The following is a 22,257-nucleotide window of genomic DNA, read 5'->3' as shown; positions in this document are numbered from 1 at the left end:
TAATCAAGTGAAAACAAAATGGCAGACAATCGAACACAATAACTAAATATAATCAAGTAAAAACAAAATGGCAGACAATAAAAAAAATCAGTTAAAAACAAAATGGCGGACAATTGAAAATAATAATTAAATATAAATGTAATCAAGTGAAAACAAAATGGCGGACAATCGAACACAATAACTAAATATAATCAAGTAAAACAAAATGGCAGACAATTAAAAAATCAGTTAAAAACAAAATGGCAGACAATAGAAAGTAATCGGGTAGAAACAAAATGGCGGACAATTAAAAACAATAATTAAATATAAATGTAATCAAGTGAAAACAAAATGGCGGACAACCGAACACAATAACTAAATGTAAAAACAAAATGGCGGACAATTAAAAAATCAGTTAAAAACAAAATGGCGGACAATAGAAAATAAGGATTAAATATAAATGTAATCAGGTAAAAACAAAATGGCAGACAGTTGAAAACAATAATTAAATATAAATGTAATCAAGTAAAAACAAAATGGCGGACCCACCTCTCTGAGGGGATTCAGCCTCTCACAAAATGGCCGCTACCTTGCCACAAAAAGCTCCTATAATGGCGGACTCCTCCTCCGCCCTTCCCTGAGGAGTGGTCTGGGGACTCTTGGCTAGCCCTCACCCCAGAACCTCACTCCCCAGACACCCGTGACTCCGAAACTAAAATCAACCAACTATAACAAGAACAACTGATCTTTGGTAATAACAATAAAAGGCAACCAAACTTAACTTATAACTAATTAAACCAAAACAAACTCTATCCTTATGTAATAAACAGAACTCAATACATATATATTGCAGACCAAATGATGATTTCTAAATGACAATTCAACTGCGATTAAACAATTAGCAATTCCATTAATCAAATACACATTTCATTAACAACAAACAACTCAGATGTAAAAAAAACCTAGCTTGACAGGTTCTAACCCGTTCTTCCCAATCCTAGTGACTGGAAAGATCCTCCCACAGCCGGTGGCCCCTCCCTATAAACCCCTCTCTGGGTTTCTAGCTCAGGGAAGTGAGTCTCCCCCTACGAACCCCCTTTGGGTTTCTAATTCGGGCCTTAGAAGTCACCTTGCTGCAGGGTTTCTGCCTCCCCTACAAATCCCTTGGGTTCCTAGTTCAGGGAAGGATTAACCCCCCCTTATGAACCCCTTGGATTTCTAACTCGGGGAGCTCCTATCTTTCCTCCAGAGTGGATCCCCTCCCCTCCCCCTGTCAAAAGGAAGGGCACTCACCTATCCGGGGGCCCCCTTTTCATAGCGGTCCCCGGGTAAGTGTCTTTCTCCCTTACTCTGGAGTCCTAGTTCCCCAGACAGCAAACTTGCCCCAAGTCCATTTCTAGGGAACCGCCCTCCAGGTAGAATTTAGCCCTCCCCTACAAACCCCTTTAGACTCCTAGTTCAGGAAAAATTCCCTATGAGTCCCTTGGGTTTCTAACTCAGGGATTTAGACCGAATCCACCCCTTGGAGCCTCCCTCCCTGGGAGGAGCAGGAGCCTAAGCGAGTAAGGGCGGCTGAAGGAGAGGTACTCCCCGTCTCCCCTACTCCCGGGGTCCCTAGGGTACTCCGCACCCCCCTTTTGCCTTAAACCCCACTCCCGACACTCACCCACCTATCGGAAGCCTCGCTCCCTCTCGGAGGACCCTTAAACTCCCGGCTGTAGTTTCGTCTGCAGCCTCAGGTACAGCCAGCAAGCCCGTCGATGATCCCGACGTAGTCCAAGCTCGGGCAGCCAAAAACGAGGCTGGACGCGTCACCCCGGTCCTGTCCTACTCCGGGACCGCCCTAGGGCGTGGCTATCCCGGACGAGCCCCCAATTACTGTTATAAACGAGGCTCGAGACTTTTTGGTGTAATTAAAGCCTGGCCTGTTTATTAATACTGAGCTGCAGCCGAAGGGAGACACAGGCTAGTCCCGTGTGCTCCACGCTACAGACCGGGACAGTAACAACGTATCAAACAAAACTCACGAACAACAACGGAAAAAGCCCCACAAGAAAAGAAAGAAAAAAAAGCCCCCGCTAACATGTAACACCCTGTTTTATACCCTCCCTTAGGCTTGGATTGGTCCGTTTTGGATCCGTCTCAGGATTGGCTGTTTTCTTGGGCTTTGATTGGTCCATAGCCATGTTCATCCTGGTCCAATCATTTTCCCAGGGCGTCGAATGATTGGTAGATATTTCTTCCAATCCTTACTCACTCTGCTGATGACATCATGTTCCTGAATGTTCCATTCCATGTCCCCATAAGCCCTTTTATATCTCTTACCAATCCCCCATTTTATCCGCCCAACCCCCAATCCAATACCAACCCTGAACATTCTAAAATACACTCAACAATTATCTTAACAATCTTACAACATAATTAAACATATCAATTAACTCTCTAACAGTAACAACTTTAATTAACCTCCCAAGTTCAAGGAAAAGATCCCTTATAACAGTAGCCATTACTGAAAAAGAGACGTAGCCAAAGCTCTGCCTCAACACTGATTCATGAATAGTAGCCAATGATCTGTGGGGTTGGCTGAAAAGATGGAAAAAGGCCAATTGGCAGTGTAGGCGAAAACCAATTTAGACTGCTAATGAGTGGAAAGACATTACCACTCAGGTAGAGAAGCTACCTGTGAAAGTCCATCGTGTAGATGCCCATGTTCCCAAGAAGTAGGTCTAATAAAGAGCACCGAAACAATGAGCAAGCAGATGAGGCTGCAAAAATAGAGGTGTCACAAATAGACTTAGATTAGCAACACAAGGGAGAGTTGTTCCTAGCTCGATGGGCCCATGATGCCTCAGGCCATCAGGGTAGAGATGCCACTTATAAGTGGGCACATGGCCGAGGGGTGGGTTTAACCATGGACAGCATTTCTCAGGTTATTCATGACTGTGAGACATGTGCTGAGATCGAGCAGGCGAAGAGGTTGAAGCCCCTATGGTATGTTGAGCAACAGTCCAAATATAAGGAAGCCTGGCAGACTGACTGCATCACACTGCCTCAAACCTGCCAAGGCAAGCACTATGTTCTGACCATGGTGAAAGCCACCACTAGATAGTTGGAGACCTACTCTGTGCCTCCTGCTACTTCTTGGAACACCATCTTTGGCCTAGAAAAGCAAGTCTTGTAAAGACATGGCACCTCTAAGAGAATCAAGTCAGACAACAGAACCCATTTCAAGAACAACCTTATAAACACCTGGACTGTTTATTTAACAAGCAAAGAATCTACAAGCATAAAAAAGAATAATATTAAACAATAAAACCTCTCACTGTTCGAAGACATGGTAAATCCAGAAAAGCTCTTTTCATGTGGTGTAGCTCAGCTTGCTCAGTCTCTTATCAGTCCCTCTGGTGCTGGAAAGTGCCGAGGCCCTGGCCCCAATGGACCACAGGCGTGAGCTCCCAGGGTTCTCCTGGGTTTTCAGTCCAGAGCAGGTTTGAACAGATACAAGGAAAAAGGAAAAGAAACACAGTCCAGGGATGTTCTCTGCCTCAGCTACCTAAAAACTAACTAAAAGCAAAGGAGAGCTCTGTCCCACTGTCTGTCCATGCTGCAGACAACACAGTCCAGAACAGCATCCAGAGGAGTGAGTGCAGTTTCTCAAACAAATTCTTCCCCCGCTTCACTCTTGGAACCAGTCTTAAAGGTGCAGAACTTAACATCCAACATAAACAGAACAGAAAATTTGGGATACAAGCATCATAAAGACACCCCAGGACACAGTTAAACCAGCTATTTACAGATGTTAGCATTATGAAACATCGATTGGAGGCTTCCTGGAGCTGTCTAGAGCCTCTGGAAGAACGTCTGACAACCAAGCATCAGTCTCAGGAAACAAGGGCAATGATAACATCTACCATCCTATCATCTCCTGTCCTTACTTTCTACTTCTCCAAGCAAAGAATTTTCTACTGCCAGTAAACTGGAGCCTTTCCTACCCTTCTCCAGACACTCACAGGGAATCTTGAGCCTTGCTCTGAAAAGGAAAGTAAACATAAGGAGTCAAGCTCAGGTGGCTGGGCAGCACACAACTATTGTCTTTGCTCCAGTTAAGCACAAATACAAAACCCCAAAAGTTTGTCCAGCAGAAGTAATAGGCCCTCCTGCACTGGAGATGGGTACCAGCTTTCCAAGTCTCCCATGCATCCCAGGTAGATGCTCAGGGCGAAGTGGGAAAAGTCTGGAAAAAACAACACCTGAGAGCCCTCAGCAAGGCTCCCTTAGGGATGGCCTGAAGCACAGGAGTAAAAAACACATTCTGGTCTGTTCAGCTTTTGCCATCCCTGGTGAACCTAGAGTGGTCTGCTGCTGTCAATGCCTCCAGGGAACTGCTATTAGGCCATCAGAGTGGACTGGGTATCACTCACCCACTGGACCTCTCTCGGCCCCATCCCAACATGTGGTGCCTGCTTGAGTGAGCAGGACCAGGCTTGGCAGCACCAGGACATCAGGGAACACCTGCATCCCCTGAACGCAGTGGATGAAACATACCCTCCAGCAGTACAGGCCACCCCTAACGCTTGACTGCTGTTCTCCCAGTCCACAAAACATTACTCATTTTGGAGCCAAGAAGCAACCACCATGACTTCCAATCACTGCACCATATTGCCCCAGAAATGTGAGGAAGATTCATTTCATCCAGGGTCAGCATCCAGTCTTACAAGCTACAGCAACAAATCCCTTAATCCCAAGAGATGTATCTAATAAGGTAAACCACATTGGGGTGCCATAGTCACAACTGAGGGCCATCAGAGGAAGACATATTTGTCCATGTCCTGGCCTTGACCCCAGGGAATACTCACCAGCGCCCCTCACACTCCACACCCATAGCCATAGCTATGAAGAGCAGCTCATTTGAGCTAGAGAGCAAGCAGGATATGGGGTACAGCTTTGTATCAAAAGACCTTGGATGTCTTTCACAGGCTCTGCCTTAGGCCATGTTGTATCTTGGGGCTTGCCTGTTTATTTTTAAGAAACTGAATTTGGTTCAAGGAGTTCACAGCCTTCAGACACTTGCAAAGCAAGCTCATATTTCCAAGGCCCAAGGGACAGTCTGTCTTTGGTGTCTATGCCACAATAACTGGGCACGTCACTTCCCAGTCTTCTGGGGAGGGTGTGTGTACTATTCACGCTGAGCACACTCACTGTAGCCAGCATGGAGCTGAGCATCCAGGCACATTTTGATCTCTGTTAAACAGTGAAGCCCTGGAGCAATGAATTTCATGAGGCATCTTGTGTTTTGGATGAAAGGAAAAATGAAAAAAGGTAATTTTATTTCCTCTGAAATGTTTGATTGAACACTGCCTCTACTGCACTCTCAGAGAGGGTGAATGGATGTGCCTGATGTGTTTTTTACACATCCTTCTTTTTATCCTTCTGTCAGGAGCCCTCATTAATCTTTCTTCTTTCCAGGCTAGACACTCCTGAGCTTTCCAATTCTATTTTCTTGTCAGCGGGTCCATCTGCAACAGGCCTAGGAAAATTTCCATCCTCTATCCCTGACAGGTTCTGAAATAAGCTGCCCAGCCTGTTATGCTTACTTGAGGCAACACCTTTGCAACAGCATTCAGACTAGATTCAGTGTTATTCCCCACCCCATTTCTTACGCTACACAAAAGGAGAAACTACTCAGAAAATGAGTTGGTAAGGTTGTAGTTGGTGCTAATACACTCAGAGGAGAGTCCTTTGGGTAAGGACGACACAATCTTTAACCCTGGGGCTCTGCCCTGGCAGTGGTGCCAACCCCATCCCCCTTCCCTCACTCCAACTCTTTGTCCCCTTTAGTCCCTCTGCATTTCCCAGTGTCCAGCCCATTGATTTTCCCTGATGGACACTCTTCCCCTGCCCTTGTCTATCTTGAACAGTAGCTGCGGGATATAAACAAGCATCCAGCTTGTTTCCCTGTCCTCCTTGCTCTCCTGGGTCATGTCAATCCTAAACAGCACAGCCACATTCAGATGAGATGCAGAAACAAAAAAAAAAAATAATGACAGCCCTCACTTGTCTCATCAGAAGGGCTCAGCAGGGTCATGCCACTGCTTCTGTGTGTGGCTGGGTGGAAAATGCTGCTCAGCCTGCAAACCTCAGGCTCAGCATGCGTTTCCCTGAGGGAAGGAGATCTAGCATCTGCCTCCAGATGAAAGACCATAGCAAGGAGTGACTGCATTCTGAGGGGTTCTTTTACATAGGGAGAATGGCCCAGCTCAGGGCTTCACAAGAGAGCCAGGCTGTGCCTCCTTGCTGCCGACCTCTGACTCTTGTTTTGCAACCCCCTGCAATCCATGAGTAGCATCCTGCTGCTGGTCGTTTCTCTTCCCAACCAACCACCAGCCCCACGGGAGTTAGAATGCTGCTTTGCAGACCGATCTTCCCAGCGATCTTCCTAGACCCTGACGCCCCTGGTTACTCAGCAACCTTCCGTGGAGACAGGACTCCAATGCAGTCAGGTACTATCCCTGGTTCTCCCCGGGGCTTTTCCCGAGGGAGCAGGTCAGGCTCGGTCCCCCCAGAAGCTTCCCGCGGCCGCCGGAGCTGCGCTGCCCTGCTGCGGGCTGGCGGCTGGAGAACGTTCTGACCAAGGGATATTTTGTGTGCGGCGCTTTTGTGCCGTCATTCAGGCTTAGGGGCCCGCCGAGCGCGGAGCACGGGGCAGGCTGCCGGGCACACCATCACGCCCACATTGCCATCTAGCCTCCCGCTCGGGGATGTGCAGCTCACCGCTCGCAGCCCTGCCAGCCAGCGAGGCGTCTCCGGCTGCATCACTCCCAGTTCAGCTGAGGTTTCAGCTCTCTCTCCCTCTTCCCAGCCCCCAAAGTCACCAGCTGCCTTCCCGAGCTCTGGGGTCCATCCACCCTGCTGGCACAGGGCCACGAGACAGGACCGCCTGCCTCCCAGCCTCAGTCTCCAAGCAGATGGAAGACATCAGCTCCCTGCTGCATCCTTCCACAATAATCTGTCTCGCCCACTTCCTTTCAGGGACACCTCTTCTCACAGCCAGTATATCCCCAATGCTTGCCTGTCTTTTTCCAGACCCCAATGTCATCACATGTCTTTCATGGGCAAGCATCTTCCCAAAGGCCATCTCTCCCTACCTATGCAGGATGCCCTAAAAAAGACACCTCTACCCCAACTCCCATGTCTGGGAGAATGTCTGGGCACAAAGTCTCCACAATAACCAGCAAATAGGCACCCTCTTGGGAGTTTCAGCTGATGCAACTCCTATATCCAAACACACAGGAATGTACACTAACCCAAAGACTCAGCTGGAATTGAAGCGGGGGGCACATTTGTAATGAGGCAAGAAGACCGCAGGACTCTGTCTTTGGCTTCCCCTTCCCTTTGCAGCAGGTGGCAGGTCTCCCAGAAGCTGCACAGGAGATGACAAAAGTCTACGTAAGCATGTATCACATTGGAATTTTTTTTTCATTTATGATATAGAGTCATGTTAATGGCAGAATAATAAAAAGGCACGAGGAGAGAGAATGACTTTCTGGCAACAGTGAGATAGGAAGCATTCTGGTTTTACTTCACCTCTGAGGAAATCATTCCACCTGTCTGCAGCCATCCTTAAAGAAAAGGACCTGCAGGAAGAACTGCTACACAAAGAGAAAATCACATCTGCTTTCCTAGTAGGATGGATGCAAAAGGAAAAGCCTCCTATTTGGAGGGAATTAAGCCTCAGTGGATCACAAAGAAGGATGCCCCAAGCCAGAGCCCAGGAAACCCACTAGCTGCTCCCAAGACAGCACTGGCTTACTGCTCGGAAGGCTCTGGAATAGAGCAGAGTGCAGCCTGGAAGTTGAGAGCAAGCAGGTACTATCCCCTGTGCAAGAAACAAAAGAGGGGACCTGGAAATGAGGAGGATCCTTGAGCAGGGTCTGCTCAAAGGAAAAGAGAGCCTGGGGAACCCACATCAGCCTGGGCAAGGTGCCATCCATCTGCCCGTCTGCAAAAGCTCTGCAGCCAGAACAGCAGGGGCTAACCATCCTGCAGCTATGGCAGGGCCCACATCAGTGGGATGGGTGGCAGCAGGCTATGGGCTCATCCACAAGCCTGACCCTTTTCCCTCAGAGAGATACTGCTACAGGCAGCACCTGGAATCTGCCAAGCACAAAGCTGTCAACATAGGCCTCTGCTGAGACTATATTCCTCATCTGGGAAGAAAGTGTGCAGGAGACACACTATGGGATATGCTTAGCTTAGCTGTCTGCTTGTCTGTTTATTAAACCCTGAGATTAAGGATTTAGTTCCACATGTATCAGTTTACTTAGAACTAAAGCATCACTTCACATTTTAATCTCAAGTATGCTGCATTGTCTTGCCCACTTCCTCTCGTGCCCTCTCCCCATGACCTCTTCCTCAGCAAAATGCTGCAAAGTTATTAGCAAATATTATGTGAAATGTTTAATATCCAAACAGCAGGGTCTGGCATCCTGTGAGAGATTCATAGACCCTATGGTCAGGAAAAGAAAAACAAGGATTGTTTGCAGGCGCCCAGGTCCTGCTGGTTGATGCTTTGAAGCTGGAGTTGTTGTCAAGCAAATATCTCCCAGTAAAGCATCCCTTCAGACAAGTTATAAACCAGGCTAGGCAGGAATGAGGTATTCAGCTGGGGGTAACCCTGCTTCGGCTCTACCCACAGACTGTGCATAGAAACAAAATACCTGACACAAGTGCTATTTCAAATTTTCTTCTCCAGCACTGTGTTAGTGGAAGGCATCTTCCTCTTCTGTTTTCAAACACATTTACATTAAGGAAGGCTGAGCTCCTGTCTGCAGGAAGGCAGGGACAGGCCTGTCAACTGGCTTATGATTTATTAAAAAATTATAAAAGTATTTGTTTACATGCTTATCAGGGTTGGAGGAATTTCAAAAGTTGCAGGTTTTCTAAAGCAGGATCACAGAGCAATTCAGTGGCATAAACACTTTCCCTAAAGTGCATAAAAGCATATAACCCTTTTTCTACTCCATATATGATCCAGAAACAAATCTAAACATGAAAAAAATGGCAATGGACAATGTCTGAGATGACAGGCTGTGCCATGCCCTTGTGGCACTGAAGCAAACCCCACTCAAGGGAGGGAGGCCAATCACACTTATCACTGTGACTGACACGCAGTTTGCTCACTGTCCCACTTAGAAAAACAGCATGAACATCTCCAAGCACACAGAGCTCCTCCTGGAAGCTGACTGCACTCAGTTTTACTGGAAACACTGACTTCAACCAGGCAAGCTTCTGCGCTGCTGCTGTGCTGTTGAGCAGACACCTATGGAGGAGGCAATCCCAGGGCTTAAAGGCAATGGCCAGGGGGCACAAAGGACTTGGAGCAGCAGACCCAACATTCCCTAGCACCTGGACAACAGCAGACAAGGAAATGCTGCCAGCAGCGTATGATTCTGCTTTCCCACAGAACTGAGTTCACAGGGAAGTTTTACTTAGTGGGACAGTGCCATTAAAGGATCATGTTGAAATTAAACCTATAGTACAATTTTTTGTGTGTTACCTGGAGTAATGGATTTTGAAGGGATCCAGGGCTCACTTTTTCTAGGGACAATGTGCATTTCACAGTGGGGACCATGGGGCAGATGCATCTGCAAGGAGTAACTGGAGTGTGCGATAGCTCAGCACTGCATTCTTTAGACCTTCACACTATGCAAATGCATATTGTGAAGGAATTGCATATAAGGCAATGCAAAGCCAAAGTAAGGAACTTTCCCAGCATAACAGGAAGAGGAGGCAGAAGGACAAGGAGCAGCCAGCCACCACTGCCACCCGACCTCTGAGGAACTGGCCTAACACCTGCTGACTGCACTCCCTGAACCCTCTTCCCCAGCATTGCTATATCTAGGAGTGCTGTGCACTGATGTCCCTTCAACAGCCATGAGCACCAATTTTCTCTGCTCAGCTCCATAGAAAAACAGCTCTTTGGCTTCTGGATCCCAAACAGTCCTGAAAGCAAAAGTAGTATCTGCCCATTGCTGTGCCTAAGTTTATGAAACTGGACAACAGCCAGCCCCACCAACAGCCAACCAAAGACGATGTCCAACAATGGTCCCAAGAAGCAGTCCAAAAGGAACCTTCTTTATGTAGACCTTTCAATCTGAATCCAGCCCTTGCATTAATCTGAGAACAGAATTTTCAGGGGCTGGTCAGGTGGAGAGCTCAGGCTGCATCTCACCTTACCCTATGCTCCCCCTTCAGCTCCTCTTCCTACTTCTGCTTCCCAATCCCTGGTATGCCCTGTTCAAGCACACACCACTAACACTGCAAATCACCATGTCCTCCTGATTGTAAGTGTTCCTAAATACTTCTCTTAGGCAAAGACAGAAAGTAGTGTTTTTATTGAATATGCCCAAAGCACTCGTAGTTCATGATGTATCTCTCCTACTCTATTACTTGTCAACTATTTTCACAGAATTCATGGAATTTCACAGAATGACTAGGTTGGAAGAGACCTTCAAGATCATCGAGTCCAACCCATGCCCTAACACCTCAACTAAACCATGGCACTGAGTGCCACATCCAGTCTTTTTTTAAACACATCCAGGGATGGTGACTCCACCACCTCCCCAGGCAGACTATTCCAGTACTTTATCACTCTTTCTGTGATAACTTTTTCCTAATATCCAACCTGTATTTCCCTTGGTGCAGCTTGAGACTGTGACCTCTTGTTCTGTCAGTTGCTGCCTGGTGAAAGAGAACAACCCCCACCTGACCACAACCACCTTTCAGGAAGTTGTAGAGAGTGATAAGGTCACCTCTGAGTTTCCTTTTCTCCAGGCTAAACAACCCCAGCTCCTTCAGTTGTTCTTCATAGGACTTGTGTTCCAAGCTCCTCACCAGCCTCGTTGCCCTCCTCTGGATGCGCTCAAGTGTCTCAACATGGTTCCTGAAGAGCCCAGAACATTTTGTAGACCCCAAATATCACTGGGCCAGGGATTGAGTCTTGCTCCTGGGGAACTGGGAAAGGCAGAAATAGGGAAAAGAGAACATAAGCAATACAGGACAAGGAGTTTCATGTTCTCATTTTAATGATGACAGACCAGATTAACACCACAGGAGGACTAAGGGTGAAGGACCATTTCCCAAACATATTGCAGGTGTTCTGTGAAAAAAAATCAGCCTTCTTTTGGAGAAAAATAAACTTTTTCAGTATTTGAATTAGTTGCTTGAAATTCTTAAAAGGGAGGAGAGATTCTTGATGAACATCAGCTTTTTCATGTTTCACCAGTTTCTGGAAAAGGACCAAGGAACAGCTACTGTATGAAAGCATATAAAAGGATTGCTGAAGACCTCTCTTAGCTTTCATATGAAGTTGCGGGCAATGGCCAATACTTTGGAGAACTCGCCTTCTCTTCTTCGCAGTGTATAGGGTATTGGTGTTTTTATTCTAGTCCCTATTGGATTTCCATTATCTTCTATGAGTACCACATTGTTAGAATCAAATCTAGGCGTCATGGTGGGGCCAGGCATCTTGTGCCCTACAATTAAAGCCTTCTTCTTTTCTCCTTTGATAGCCAGAAGGATCTTATCTCCGACTTTTCCAACTCCAGTCTTGTTATACACATGGATACATTTTGGTGCCCGGTGGTACGGCGTGTTCCCCAACACACTGTTGTCCACCACTCGCACACGGGTTAGTTTCTGTATTGCTCGGCATGCTCCAGTGGTGCTACCAAAAAACAAGAGAGAATGAGAGACAGATCTCCTCAATAATCCTTGGGGAGCAAAGGCAAGCCCAGCACAGGATCTTGTCATTACATACGCCACTTGGAAGGTGCCAGCAACAAATATATACCATATGGGTGACATGCTGACTCCATTCAATGTGCTCTTTGAAAACTAGATGCTGCTTTGGACTTTGCAGACTCTACTAAATGTCAAACATAAAACAACCTTTCTACTCTAAAACACAACTAAAAGATGGAGTGAAGAGTGGTTTGCATATCATAGGCTTTTTAGCAACTGCAGATGATCTAGCGTCAATTTACAAGCAAAAAAAAAAAAAGCGTTATTTCCATTTCAACAGCCTGCAGGAAGCTAAGACTCAAGTCAGGCTCTTCCAGTCTTGCACACAGTCCCTAGCACTAATGACTTTTGTGACCAACCTTCCCTTCAGTGAAGTCTGTGAGTCTTATTTTTGCTCTCAGTAAGATCCCTGAGGTCCTACTGGGCCTGTGCTAAGCTGTTCCAAACCAAAATCTAAGAGAACACCACTATCCCCCAGGTGGAAGGAATCCAGAGAGACACAGTATCTTCATAATGCTTGCTTTGCGGGAGTAAGAAGCAACATAAATAAACTGCACAATAGTAAGTTGTTAAGTCTGATTTTGAATAAACTTGGGAACAGCAGGAACATGCTCCCTTACAGAAACCATTATTCTTTTACTCAGTGAGTTCAACCTCAAGTGATTTGTTGCTTGTCTTCAAAAGACACCCAAACACAGACCACTGGAAAAGCAGGAAGATTCTTTCTGCTGCTAAACAACTGCTTTGCAGTGAGGTACTGAGCTCTGGCCAGAGCTGCAGGAATGCCAACCTGCTGCCAGCTGAACTACTTAGTGACAGCATATAGAAGCAACCTAACCATTCATCTTGTTTTTCAGAAGCCCTTAAAGTAAAGAGGGACCATCATCCCTCCTTGAAGAGGAAGGGCCTGTATTTGCAAAGCTACCTAAAAGATGAGCATACACACCAAATGTGGTGTGGATGGACATCAGCTGAAGCAGGTATTTTTACACATGGTGAAGGAAGGCCAGCAGAGTCAGCCTGCATTAGTCCAACTGCTCCACAGGTCAAGCACTGCCTTTCAAGACCTGTTTCCCAAAAAGGCCTACTTTAGTTTTCCTCTCTCTCTCTCTTAGAAGTCACTGATCTCTGCAAGCAGCCACCCTCTCCCATCCCATCCTCTGGCAGGGACTGCAGCACACCACACTGTCTCTTCTGTACCTGCTATCTGTGGCCATACAACAGGGAAGACAGAAGGGAGGAGGCTGAAAAAAAGAAGTGTTGTCATAGGAAGGAGCAGGGACAACCTCGATGGGACCAAGTGTTACAACACAGCAGTAGCAAACAGATATAAATGTGACTGTCCAGGAAACCACTAGACAAGAATAACTGCACTGGAAGAACTTTTTCTTTCCCTTTTTTCTTCATTTCTGCCACAGTCTTTGAGTAATACTCCACAAAGAAAAGGTCTCCCCATTAAGATTTTTGAAGTCCTTCCCACCTTTATGAACTAGACTTCACCTGCCTCTCACTGTCAATTATATATGCTTTAAATGTATATTGGCCAAAGTTCTCATGCAGCCCACTTACAGAGAAAGCCACAAAGACCTGGATACCTCCTCTGGATAGCTCCCAAGACTATCACAAAACCTATCCCTGAGCATTGTCTTAATCCCCTCTCTAGGCCACAGCCCTAGGAATGACTATTCTCATCCTTTAAAATGAAGCCCTGACCCTTCAAAAGAGTTCTAGAGAGTCCCCATGTTGGCAGAGTATACTGTGGGATCAAGCTCTAAACTTTGTGAAAGGCATTGCAAAATATGAAGTCCATAAATTTAAAACTTTAAATGCCTAAAGCCTGGAATAAGAAACAAAAGAAAAATAACTAAATAGGCACTGTAAAGTAAGAGAAAGTAATTTTTCCGATTATTTTTATTCCAATAACTTAAATTATAAACTCTTGAATAACTTTAAGCACTGTAATTGGCTCTGGATCAGCAGGGGCCTGCTGTTGTGTTTTTTGCACTTGCATGAGAAACACAGACACTTTCAACTTCTACTTGCAGGCCCATGTAACACTGTCAAAGGCCTGAAAGCCTCCTTACACACATATGAAAAAGTAGAGTTCAGACTGCCAGGAACCTGCAAAGGACTGTCTGGGCTCACTTTTTTACCTATGAAAGGAAAACTGTGAGGTTATTTTTTAAATTATATTACCCTTTTGAATTACAAATGCTGTATCTTATTCTTGATCTACTTAACAGCTTCTGTTTCAATCATGAAACATTCTGAAGAAGACAAAAGCAAAATTTGAAAGTTACCTGAACTGTCGTTGGATCACAGCACTGCTTAGATGGGTTAAAGATAAACCAAATCGTCCATTCAAGAAAGCCATTTGGTAACCAACCCTGCATAAGAAACGAAAAAATTATTAACTCTGAAAAATGGACAGAATTTGGTTTGCTTTCTTTCCTTTACATCAATCACACACTAGGACCTCAACAACTATTTAGATGCTGCAATCCACAGGACACAAAGTGGTAGCAGCATCTACAGCACACTATAAGCAGATCTACAACCCCTGTCTGAATTCAGAAGGCAGTGTAATTCAGACACATATACTACAAAGCAGGATTCAGTATCACTGCATTGCAGTTTCCTCCACAGAGAGGTAAGGGCTCTTCTGTGTGCACTGTGAATCACGTAACAAGAAGCAGGTTTGAGAATTTCACATGTGAACTGGTTTGGAGGCTGCAGGGCCCAGTAAAAGCTACCAAGGTTACCTACAAAAGCAAAAGGCAACATAACCTACAGACTGGCATCACAGCTTCAGGAAACAATTTTCCAGATAAGAAACAAGTCAGAGCTCCATTGGTGAGGGAATGCTCTCTCTTAGCACACAAAGGTATTAAGCAGCCTGTTTAGAGACCACAGTAACACTGCTGCCAGTCTTGCCCTGTTCAGGCTGCCCAGAGAAAAGAGTTCCCTGTACCTTTACAGTGCTTGTTCAATGCTGCTGTAAACTGTACACCACCACCCTGACTGCAGCAGAGCTGGGTTACAAGGGTAACCTCCAACTGAGAACCACACCCTCTTCCCCTGCCTACTCTATGGCGGTTCTCTAACCTCATTCTGTCAGACTGACAGAGACCAGCTTGCCTGCGCAGTCACAAAGGCTTATCTGAACCCAGATCACTTTCCCAAACATCATTAGGGAGCGATGACCCAGGTGGTTATGCCGGCAGATCCAAGTGAAGGGAGGAAACAACACAGACCTAAAGCCAGTCCTCTTTCAGGCCAGCTCAGGTACAGCTAACTTTCCACTTGACTGCAACTACTACCATGTGACACTGCTTGCTGTGACTTTGGTAGTGTAACCAACATGTGCTCTCTTTCTCTCCTTTCTAAAGCAAACACTAAAAATCCATTGACCTCATCTGTCTCTCTGACAGCTGAGTTTTGGGCCAAACTACAGCAATACATTGTAAAGACATTTTTTTAAACTTTTCTTTTAAAAACAAAGCTGAGTTTACTTCTCTAGGGAGAAAAAAATACCCACAGAGCCTTCTGACAGACAATGCCACAGCTCTTACTACAACCAAGTAAACTCCAGCCTAAATCTTCACTACTTTTGTTTTTTTCTCCAGTGTGTTTGCTTACTTGGGGATACATGTAAATTTTAGGGTTTGCAGTTGCTCTACAGAGCAAGTATTACCTGAGTACACAATGAGAAGCATAGGACATGTGCACCACAGCAGTTTTGAGCAGTGCTACACCTGAGCAAAACACAGGTGGCAAACCAATTCTGTCACATGGGCAGATTTGGAAGAGAACAGCAAGAGCCAAAGCCTGTATTGATTTACTAAAAAAACAAAACAAAACACTTATCTCTGCGGTAGATGATCATCAAATGAGTTCCTGCACTGTCTCCTCTCTGAAATGAGACTCCAAAAAGGCTGTGTTTATGCCACATGTCCTTACCTAACTGTGTGATCCTAATGACAGCAAGGTCCTGTTGCATTTACAGTGCTACTGGCAATCAAGGTCCAATAACTGGCTTTGCTGCTGCCCAGGTTTCTAAGCAAGTTCAACTATTAAGCCCACCATCTGCCTGTGTCCTGTTCTGCACATGGGTGTGCTGTCTCCCCACATGAAATTCAAACTCAGTGGGTATTAATGCTCCTACTTTCTCCAGAATCACAAAGAGCCTTTGGATCCCTCTACAAAACCCAAACAAGCAGCAGTAATTTGGCCTCACTGTTGTCTTTCATGGACACTTCTTGGGGAGTTCAGATACCACTGTCACCCCCATCTCTATTTCCTAGCAGGTATGGCAGCTTTGGTGGTTGGAGAAGGTGCATCTCATTCTCAACATTACGTAAGATCAATAGGAGAGGTCTGCGGGCTCATGACAAGGCAGGCAAAGGTGCAGGCTCTGCCTGCAGTCAAAGAGACAGCAGTGTCAGAACCAGCAAAGCCAGATGTGCTTAAAGCACATCTAAAATGTGCTCAAGTCTAAATTCACTCATTGCTCCTGGCAGAAGTCACTGTTTGTTTCTACCCTGCAGCATCAGTGAAGGTTTGAAGTTACAAAACTACTAGTGGAAGGATCAATAGCATTAAGTGTCCAAGGACTATTTATTTTTCCAGATGACTCAGTACCCTCTTCTTAGCTAAGAATTATTCCTCAGCACATTAAGAGGTGTCACAAGCTAAGAAATTTTGCGTGATTGATTCTTTGGTATGAAGCATCCTGTTAGCAACTGAGTAAACAGGGGGAATGCTTCCAATTAGCAGGAGGGTTCAGGGTGGAGGGAAAAGAAGAATGCATCTATGGCATGAAGAAGAGCATTCAAGGGTGCAAGAGTGTTCACAAAGAGTGAATCACAACTTCAACTATTGTAACATGCCAGTTTCCTTTCTAGAAAGGAACAGCCAATAGTCTGGGTCTGTCTCCAGGTGCTTCTCAAGTAGATCCAGTCCCTATTTAATCCCTCTTTGGCTGTGAACTTCATCTCTCCTGCCTTCAGTTTGCCCCTGTGGAGTTGCTATTTACTAAACAAATTTGAAGGTCACAGAAGCCATTCACTCTGCCACACTTGGTGCTGGCACATGAACACTCAGAGGTGGTGCCAAAATTAAAGACCTGCTGTAAATCGATGACAGCCATCAGTCCCACTGCTCCCAGCACTTTTCTCCTTCCCAGCACATGTTGCCTCACACCAGTGGGCCTTTAAAAGGCTCAGAGGAAGCTGCATTAAGGCACAGGGAATGCATATGACCCAAGTTTGCTTTTGAAGGTGGCTCTCCCCAGGTCACCAAGTTTCAGTGCTCATAGGTGTATCAGAAGAGTAACCCTATAACCTTCAAGCACTGGAAAATTTGTAGGAATTCCCAGAAGTATGCCATCGGTACTGCCCAACTGATACAGGCAGGAGCACACTCCAAAATACCCTGGACAGGCAAAACACCACCACTTGCTTAGTACTTAGTCACTGATACACCCTGACCAAGGATTTATTTTTGAAGGGACTTTTGGAGGTCATTTAGTCCAATCTCCTGCTCAAGCAGGATTATTTTCCAAGTTTTTCATGCTAGGCAAGAACAATATTTAAACAGACACTATCCTAAAGTGAGTGGCCTAACACAATGGCAACTATTGATATAACATTGACCACTCATAGCTGCACCAAAGCAGCAATAAAGAACCCTGCAGAAGAATCTCTTGCTGTTTCTACCCTGCTGCCACTAATTTCTAGTAGTGGCTCTATCTCATGAAAATCACAGTCACAGAGATACTTTGCCCCTCTCCACATATCCATTAAAAGTTATCACAGACCTCAGAAAAGAGCTCGAAGTAACATTCAGAAAAGGGCAAGGAATTTGTTAATCAAATATTCATTAAAACAACCTATTTCTACTTCACTGAATTACTTTTGAGCATGCAATAACCTGCTACTGCAAATACTCTTCCTCAAGAGCTCTTCTGCCTTACCCTATTCAATGCAAAAGACTGACACAAAATTCCAACACTGCTCAACAAAGAAACTCTTCACCAGTTATAAACATCTAGAAGTTACTTACCCACTGCACCGTTTTCAAGTGCACTAGCTATCACCTTCAGTGGTTTTTACTTGATATTAAAGAACCAGCTTATATTTACTGTAATCTTGAGTGGCTCTTGAATGGAGAAATTCTGCTAAGTTTCCCCCTAATAAAATTGGAAAATACAAAAAATACTCGTACAGCATTTTCATCAAATGCATGAGCAGACCATCAGGGAACTGATACAGAGTAAGGACATGTGCCAGACAAGGAAGACAGGATTACATACTCAGTTTGAATGAACATCAGGGCACACATCACCAAGAAAGGAAGCCCTATGTCCCCCCATCACACTCTTCCATCACCTCCCTTAGGCTGGCTTCAGCACTTACGTAAATCAGTCACAGTTTTCAGCTAGCTCTGTTTCTTGATCCAGCTCAACCTGAAGGCACATGAACACTGCTGCAATGGAATGTGGCACAACACAAGACTGGGACTTCTTCCACTGCCAACCCAGACTTATGTGGCGACAGTATCTCCAAAGAAACACCAGATTTGGACAAGAAAAGGACCTCTTGTCATTTCAGCAAAAACACCAGTGTGCTTCACAAGAATGGTCTGCATGAATCTGCTCTATTAATACAGCCATGGGAGGGCTGAAAAGGTCTGCATCTGAACACTCCAGAAGCCAGTGCAACAGCTCTGACCAAGTTCTTATCAGTGGTGTATACACTAAAAAACAGTCAAGGCACCAGTCTTACTTTGCCTTTATCCTAGAGCAATTGTAACTTTGAAGAATGCTGTTACCTGCAAATCCAGTACTACTTTCCTTTTTAATCACAAATTTTGGAACTAACCCCTCCTCTCTATATTCCCAAGATTTGCAATTCCAGAATCATTCAGCTATTCCTTGTCCCTACTTCTGTTGACACAGACAGACCCCATGGAAAACCAACGGATGTTGCAAAGCACACGCTGAGGCAAATTACCCAAAGCCTGTTGTCAAAGCCAAAGAAACCAGGTAAAAATATTTTTCACTTTTATAGCAGTGACCTGATCTGCAGAGTCAAACAGTGGGAACCTACATCACCTCTATTCTTTTAAAAGATCAAAACAGACATGCTCCAGGCACCATAAAGATTTGAACTGCATCTGTCATCCACCATTTAAACATAAGAAATAAACCCAAGACAGTACACGCAAGGCAAACGCCTAAACCCCTACTCTGCCACTGCAGGTCTATTTATAGACTGTCTGCCACAGTGAGCTGCAGGAGCCAACTGTGAACTAAGGGACTCAGTCCATTCACAGCTCTCCTCATAAAGGAAGCAACGTGATTAAGGGATATGTGTGTTAAAAATACACAAGATATTCATTACCAAGACATAATTGGTTTTACATTAATGACAGACAAAAATGCCACGATCCACAAAGAGGAATTAAGTATTTTTAAAATCTATTTATGAATAGGTTTATCTATTAAACAGGACATTTACTGATCCAAGTTATCAACAGAAACTAATTACAGGTAGATCTGTTAACTTCGAAGCAAAACACATTAACCTCATTTTCCAGACCACGATCTGGAATGGCAGATAACAAAAGCTGCATACCTTTAAAATAAAACTTACTTTTGACTTTGTAAGTATCCAGAAGTCACAACTCTAAAGTACTTACCGTACTGTTGAAGGTTAGGTGTCCTTTTTTTTTTTGTTTTGTCCTTCTGGCCTGCCCGGGGAATTTTTAGCCATTATGTGCTGAGACAAGCTAACTACCGGTACTTAAGGGTGCTCAAAACGGACAAAGAGTGGCCGGGCCCAGGGGGGGAGGAAAAGGGGCAGAAAAAGAGAGTGGGGACAGTTTTTTAGCTGGGCCTTCTTCGGCTTCGGGGAAGGACGTTGGTGTGCTGGTCGCGAAGCTGCTGCGGTGGAGAGAAGGGAATTTTCGCCATCACCCAGACGGAGCGGCTGCTTCTTCTCCTTCTCCCCTCTTTGCTAGTGGCCTCGCACCCCCTGTCCTGCCGGGATGTGTGGCAGTGCCAGCCACCACCGCGGAGCTGCTGATACACCTCAGCCACTGGCCCAGGATCTCAGCTCATCCCTGCTGTTTCCAGCCGACTGTTCCTCGGAGCCCTGCAGGAGCACCAGGACTGCCCGCCTGAGGGGTTTGTGAAAACAAAAGCCTCTCCTCCATCCCATCTCAGCCGAGAAAGCTGTCCCAGGGTCCCCGTTCAGTGTGTTCTTGTTATTGCTGTAGTTATTGTTGTTTATTTGCCTGGTTATACTAGTAAAGAACTGTTATTCCTATCCCCAGATCTCTGCCTGAAAGCCCCTTGATTTCAAATTTATAATAATTCGGAGAGAGGAAGTCTACATTCATTCATCCGAAGAGAAGCTCCTGCTCTCCCTAGCAGACACCTCTCTTCTAGAACCGAGACAGGTACTTATTGTTCTAATATCCAAACACCTAAAATCATCCTATATGTTCATATTCACAGCACTGTACTAAAATAAGGAGGGGTTATTCTCAGTGCACCAGCAGAAAATTAAGCTACAGAGAGGGCTATTATCTGTGTGAAGTCAAAGGAAATGAGCAATAGAGAAGGTACTGGATTAGATCCAGAAGGTCTCTCTGGTGGGCCTGTGGGGTTTGAGGTGAAGCCAAGAAAGGTCCCTCCCCATCTCTGCCCTTGGGAATTACATGAGAATTCAGAGAATTGTCCACACTATCATAATTTTACGCTGCTATCACCTCTTAAATGTCGCTTTACTGGTTTTAGAAATACTGAGGTCTCAAGAGCAGGACAATGGTGGAAAGCACAAGACCAGATTTAGTTTCCAGCCCCAACCTGAGTGGCCAGGCCACAACCAGTAAAGTGCAATCACAACCCAAACAGCAGTAACCACGCTGGGAGGAGCTGTGACAAGGAGAACAACATAAACAAGAAGGAAGAGAAATTATATAGCTGTGTCTTGACCATGAAAAAAAGACAGGAACAACTGATTTGACAACAAATGACAATGACCTAGGCTAGTTGTTCACAGAACAGAAAACAATAGTGGCTCTAGGTCTTCCTGATAAAGCTATACCAGAAAAGGATGCCTAATGTTGTCAGAATTCAGGCTTAAGAGAAACATGACCTGGAAACAAAGGCATGCTCACATTGCAAGGCAGTACAGAACTACCTGCAGCTTTTGTGGCATAAGCCTCATTTCTCACTCAGAAACTTCCCTTACCTCAGTCTCTCTTCTTCCAAACAAGACCCTCTCAGGCAAGCCTGGACAGCTCTGGAACCAGAGAAGCCAACAAATGAGCATCTGCTGCTAAAAAGGCTAGCTTGTCCACCTGTTTTTACTACAAAGATTAAGTAATTCATGCTTTTAAGAAATATGTTATACTGTCTTTTCCCCCAGTTGCCTCCCCTTACTCACTGGACCTCCAAAAGAGCTTTCTGGAGAATAACCAGGAAAGCACAGACTAGTGCCCACACTTCCTGAGTCCCCATGACACACGCGAGCAAATGCCACACTTGTCAGGACACAGGAATTTTGGTCTAACTGCTGCATGACTACTCATACCCACAAAGGCCTAACTCCATTATCGCAGCCCCACACAAATTCTGAGCAAAGAAACGCTCTGAACATGCAGGAACTTCAGAAGAGTGTTTTCCCTCTCTCCCAGGCCACACTGCGGAGGCACGGACTGCAGGCCAGTGGGAGGACAGTGTGCAAGCGACAGACTCCAGCTCTCAGCTCCTTTCGAGCAATGTCACCACCCACCGCCGCGCTGCGTGCCACTCGAGCACCGCTTAAGCTCGCGCCGCGCATCTTCGGGGACGGCGTTTCTCCGTCCCTCTAGAGGAGCAGCTCATGCTCAGGGTTAACACGTTCCAAGCCCAGTGCACAGAGGCCATGGGGCACCAGCAAGCGGCTCCCTCCAAGGCACGGGCGGCAGGGCCGGGATCCAGGCGCAGGGAGGGCCCGGCCAGCCCCGGCGCCCTGGGGCCCACAGACGAGCACGGCAGCGGCACAGCCCCAGCGCCCGGTGGATGAGGGGCCATGCGCGCCCCGAGCCGCTCAGCCACGGGGCCGTGTGAGGGCCCGGCGCCGGCCCCGGGAAAAAGCACGCCGAGAGGAGGCTGGCTCAGCGGCGGGGCAAGACCGAATACCGGCCCTGCTGGGCGCTACAGTACTGAGCTGCGCTGCGCTACACTACACTGCACGGCACGGCGTCCCGTCCCGTCCCGTCCCGTCCCGTCCCGTCCCGTCCCGTCCCGTCCCGTCCCGTCCCGTCCCGTCCCGTCCCGTCCCCAGACCCCGCCAAGCACCTCCGCGGGCAGCTACCAAGCGCACGCGCCCTACTGCCCAGCACAGCCCCCGTGCGCACACACGGCGCCGAGGCCCCGCCCCCCGCCTCTGTGCGGAGCCGGCGGCTGCGCGCCCCGCCCACCAC

General features: G+C 46.3%; 1 protein-coding gene across 2 annotated transcripts; it reads right to left on the bottom strand.

The window, feature by feature from the left end:
- Nucleotides 1-11,042: 11,042 nt before the first annotated feature.
- Nucleotides 11,043-22,207, bottom strand: MRPL14 (mitochondrial ribosomal protein L14). 2 transcript variants are annotated; one of them, XM_015621744.2, is made up of 4 exons: nucleotides 22,133-22,202; nucleotides 21,042-21,092; nucleotides 14,082-14,168; nucleotides 11,043-11,704 (listed from the first exon to the last, which is right to left on the bottom strand). In XM_015621744.2, exons 3-4 carry the CDS (start codon nucleotides 14,153-14,155, stop codon nucleotides 11,338-11,340), a joined length of 441 nt encoding a protein of 146 aa, XP_015477230.1. In that variant the 5' UTR covers nucleotides 14,156-14,168; nucleotides 21,042-21,092; nucleotides 22,133-22,202; the 3' UTR covers nucleotides 11,043-11,337. The 2 variants fall into 2 exon arrangements, with proteins under 2 accessions (XP_015477230.1, XP_015477231.1); XM_015621745.1 differs by lacking the exon at nucleotides 21,042-21,092 and having other exon boundaries at nucleotides 22,133-22,207.
- Nucleotides 22,208-22,257: the final 50 nt, after the last annotated feature.

Source organism: Parus major, chromosome 3, assembly GCF_001522545.3.
Source record: "Parus major isolate Abel chromosome 3, Parus_major1.1, whole genome shotgun sequence".
NCBI lineage: Eukaryota > Metazoa > Chordata > Aves > Passeriformes > Paridae > Parus > Parus major.
This window is presented reverse-complemented; position numbering and strand designations above follow the sequence as displayed.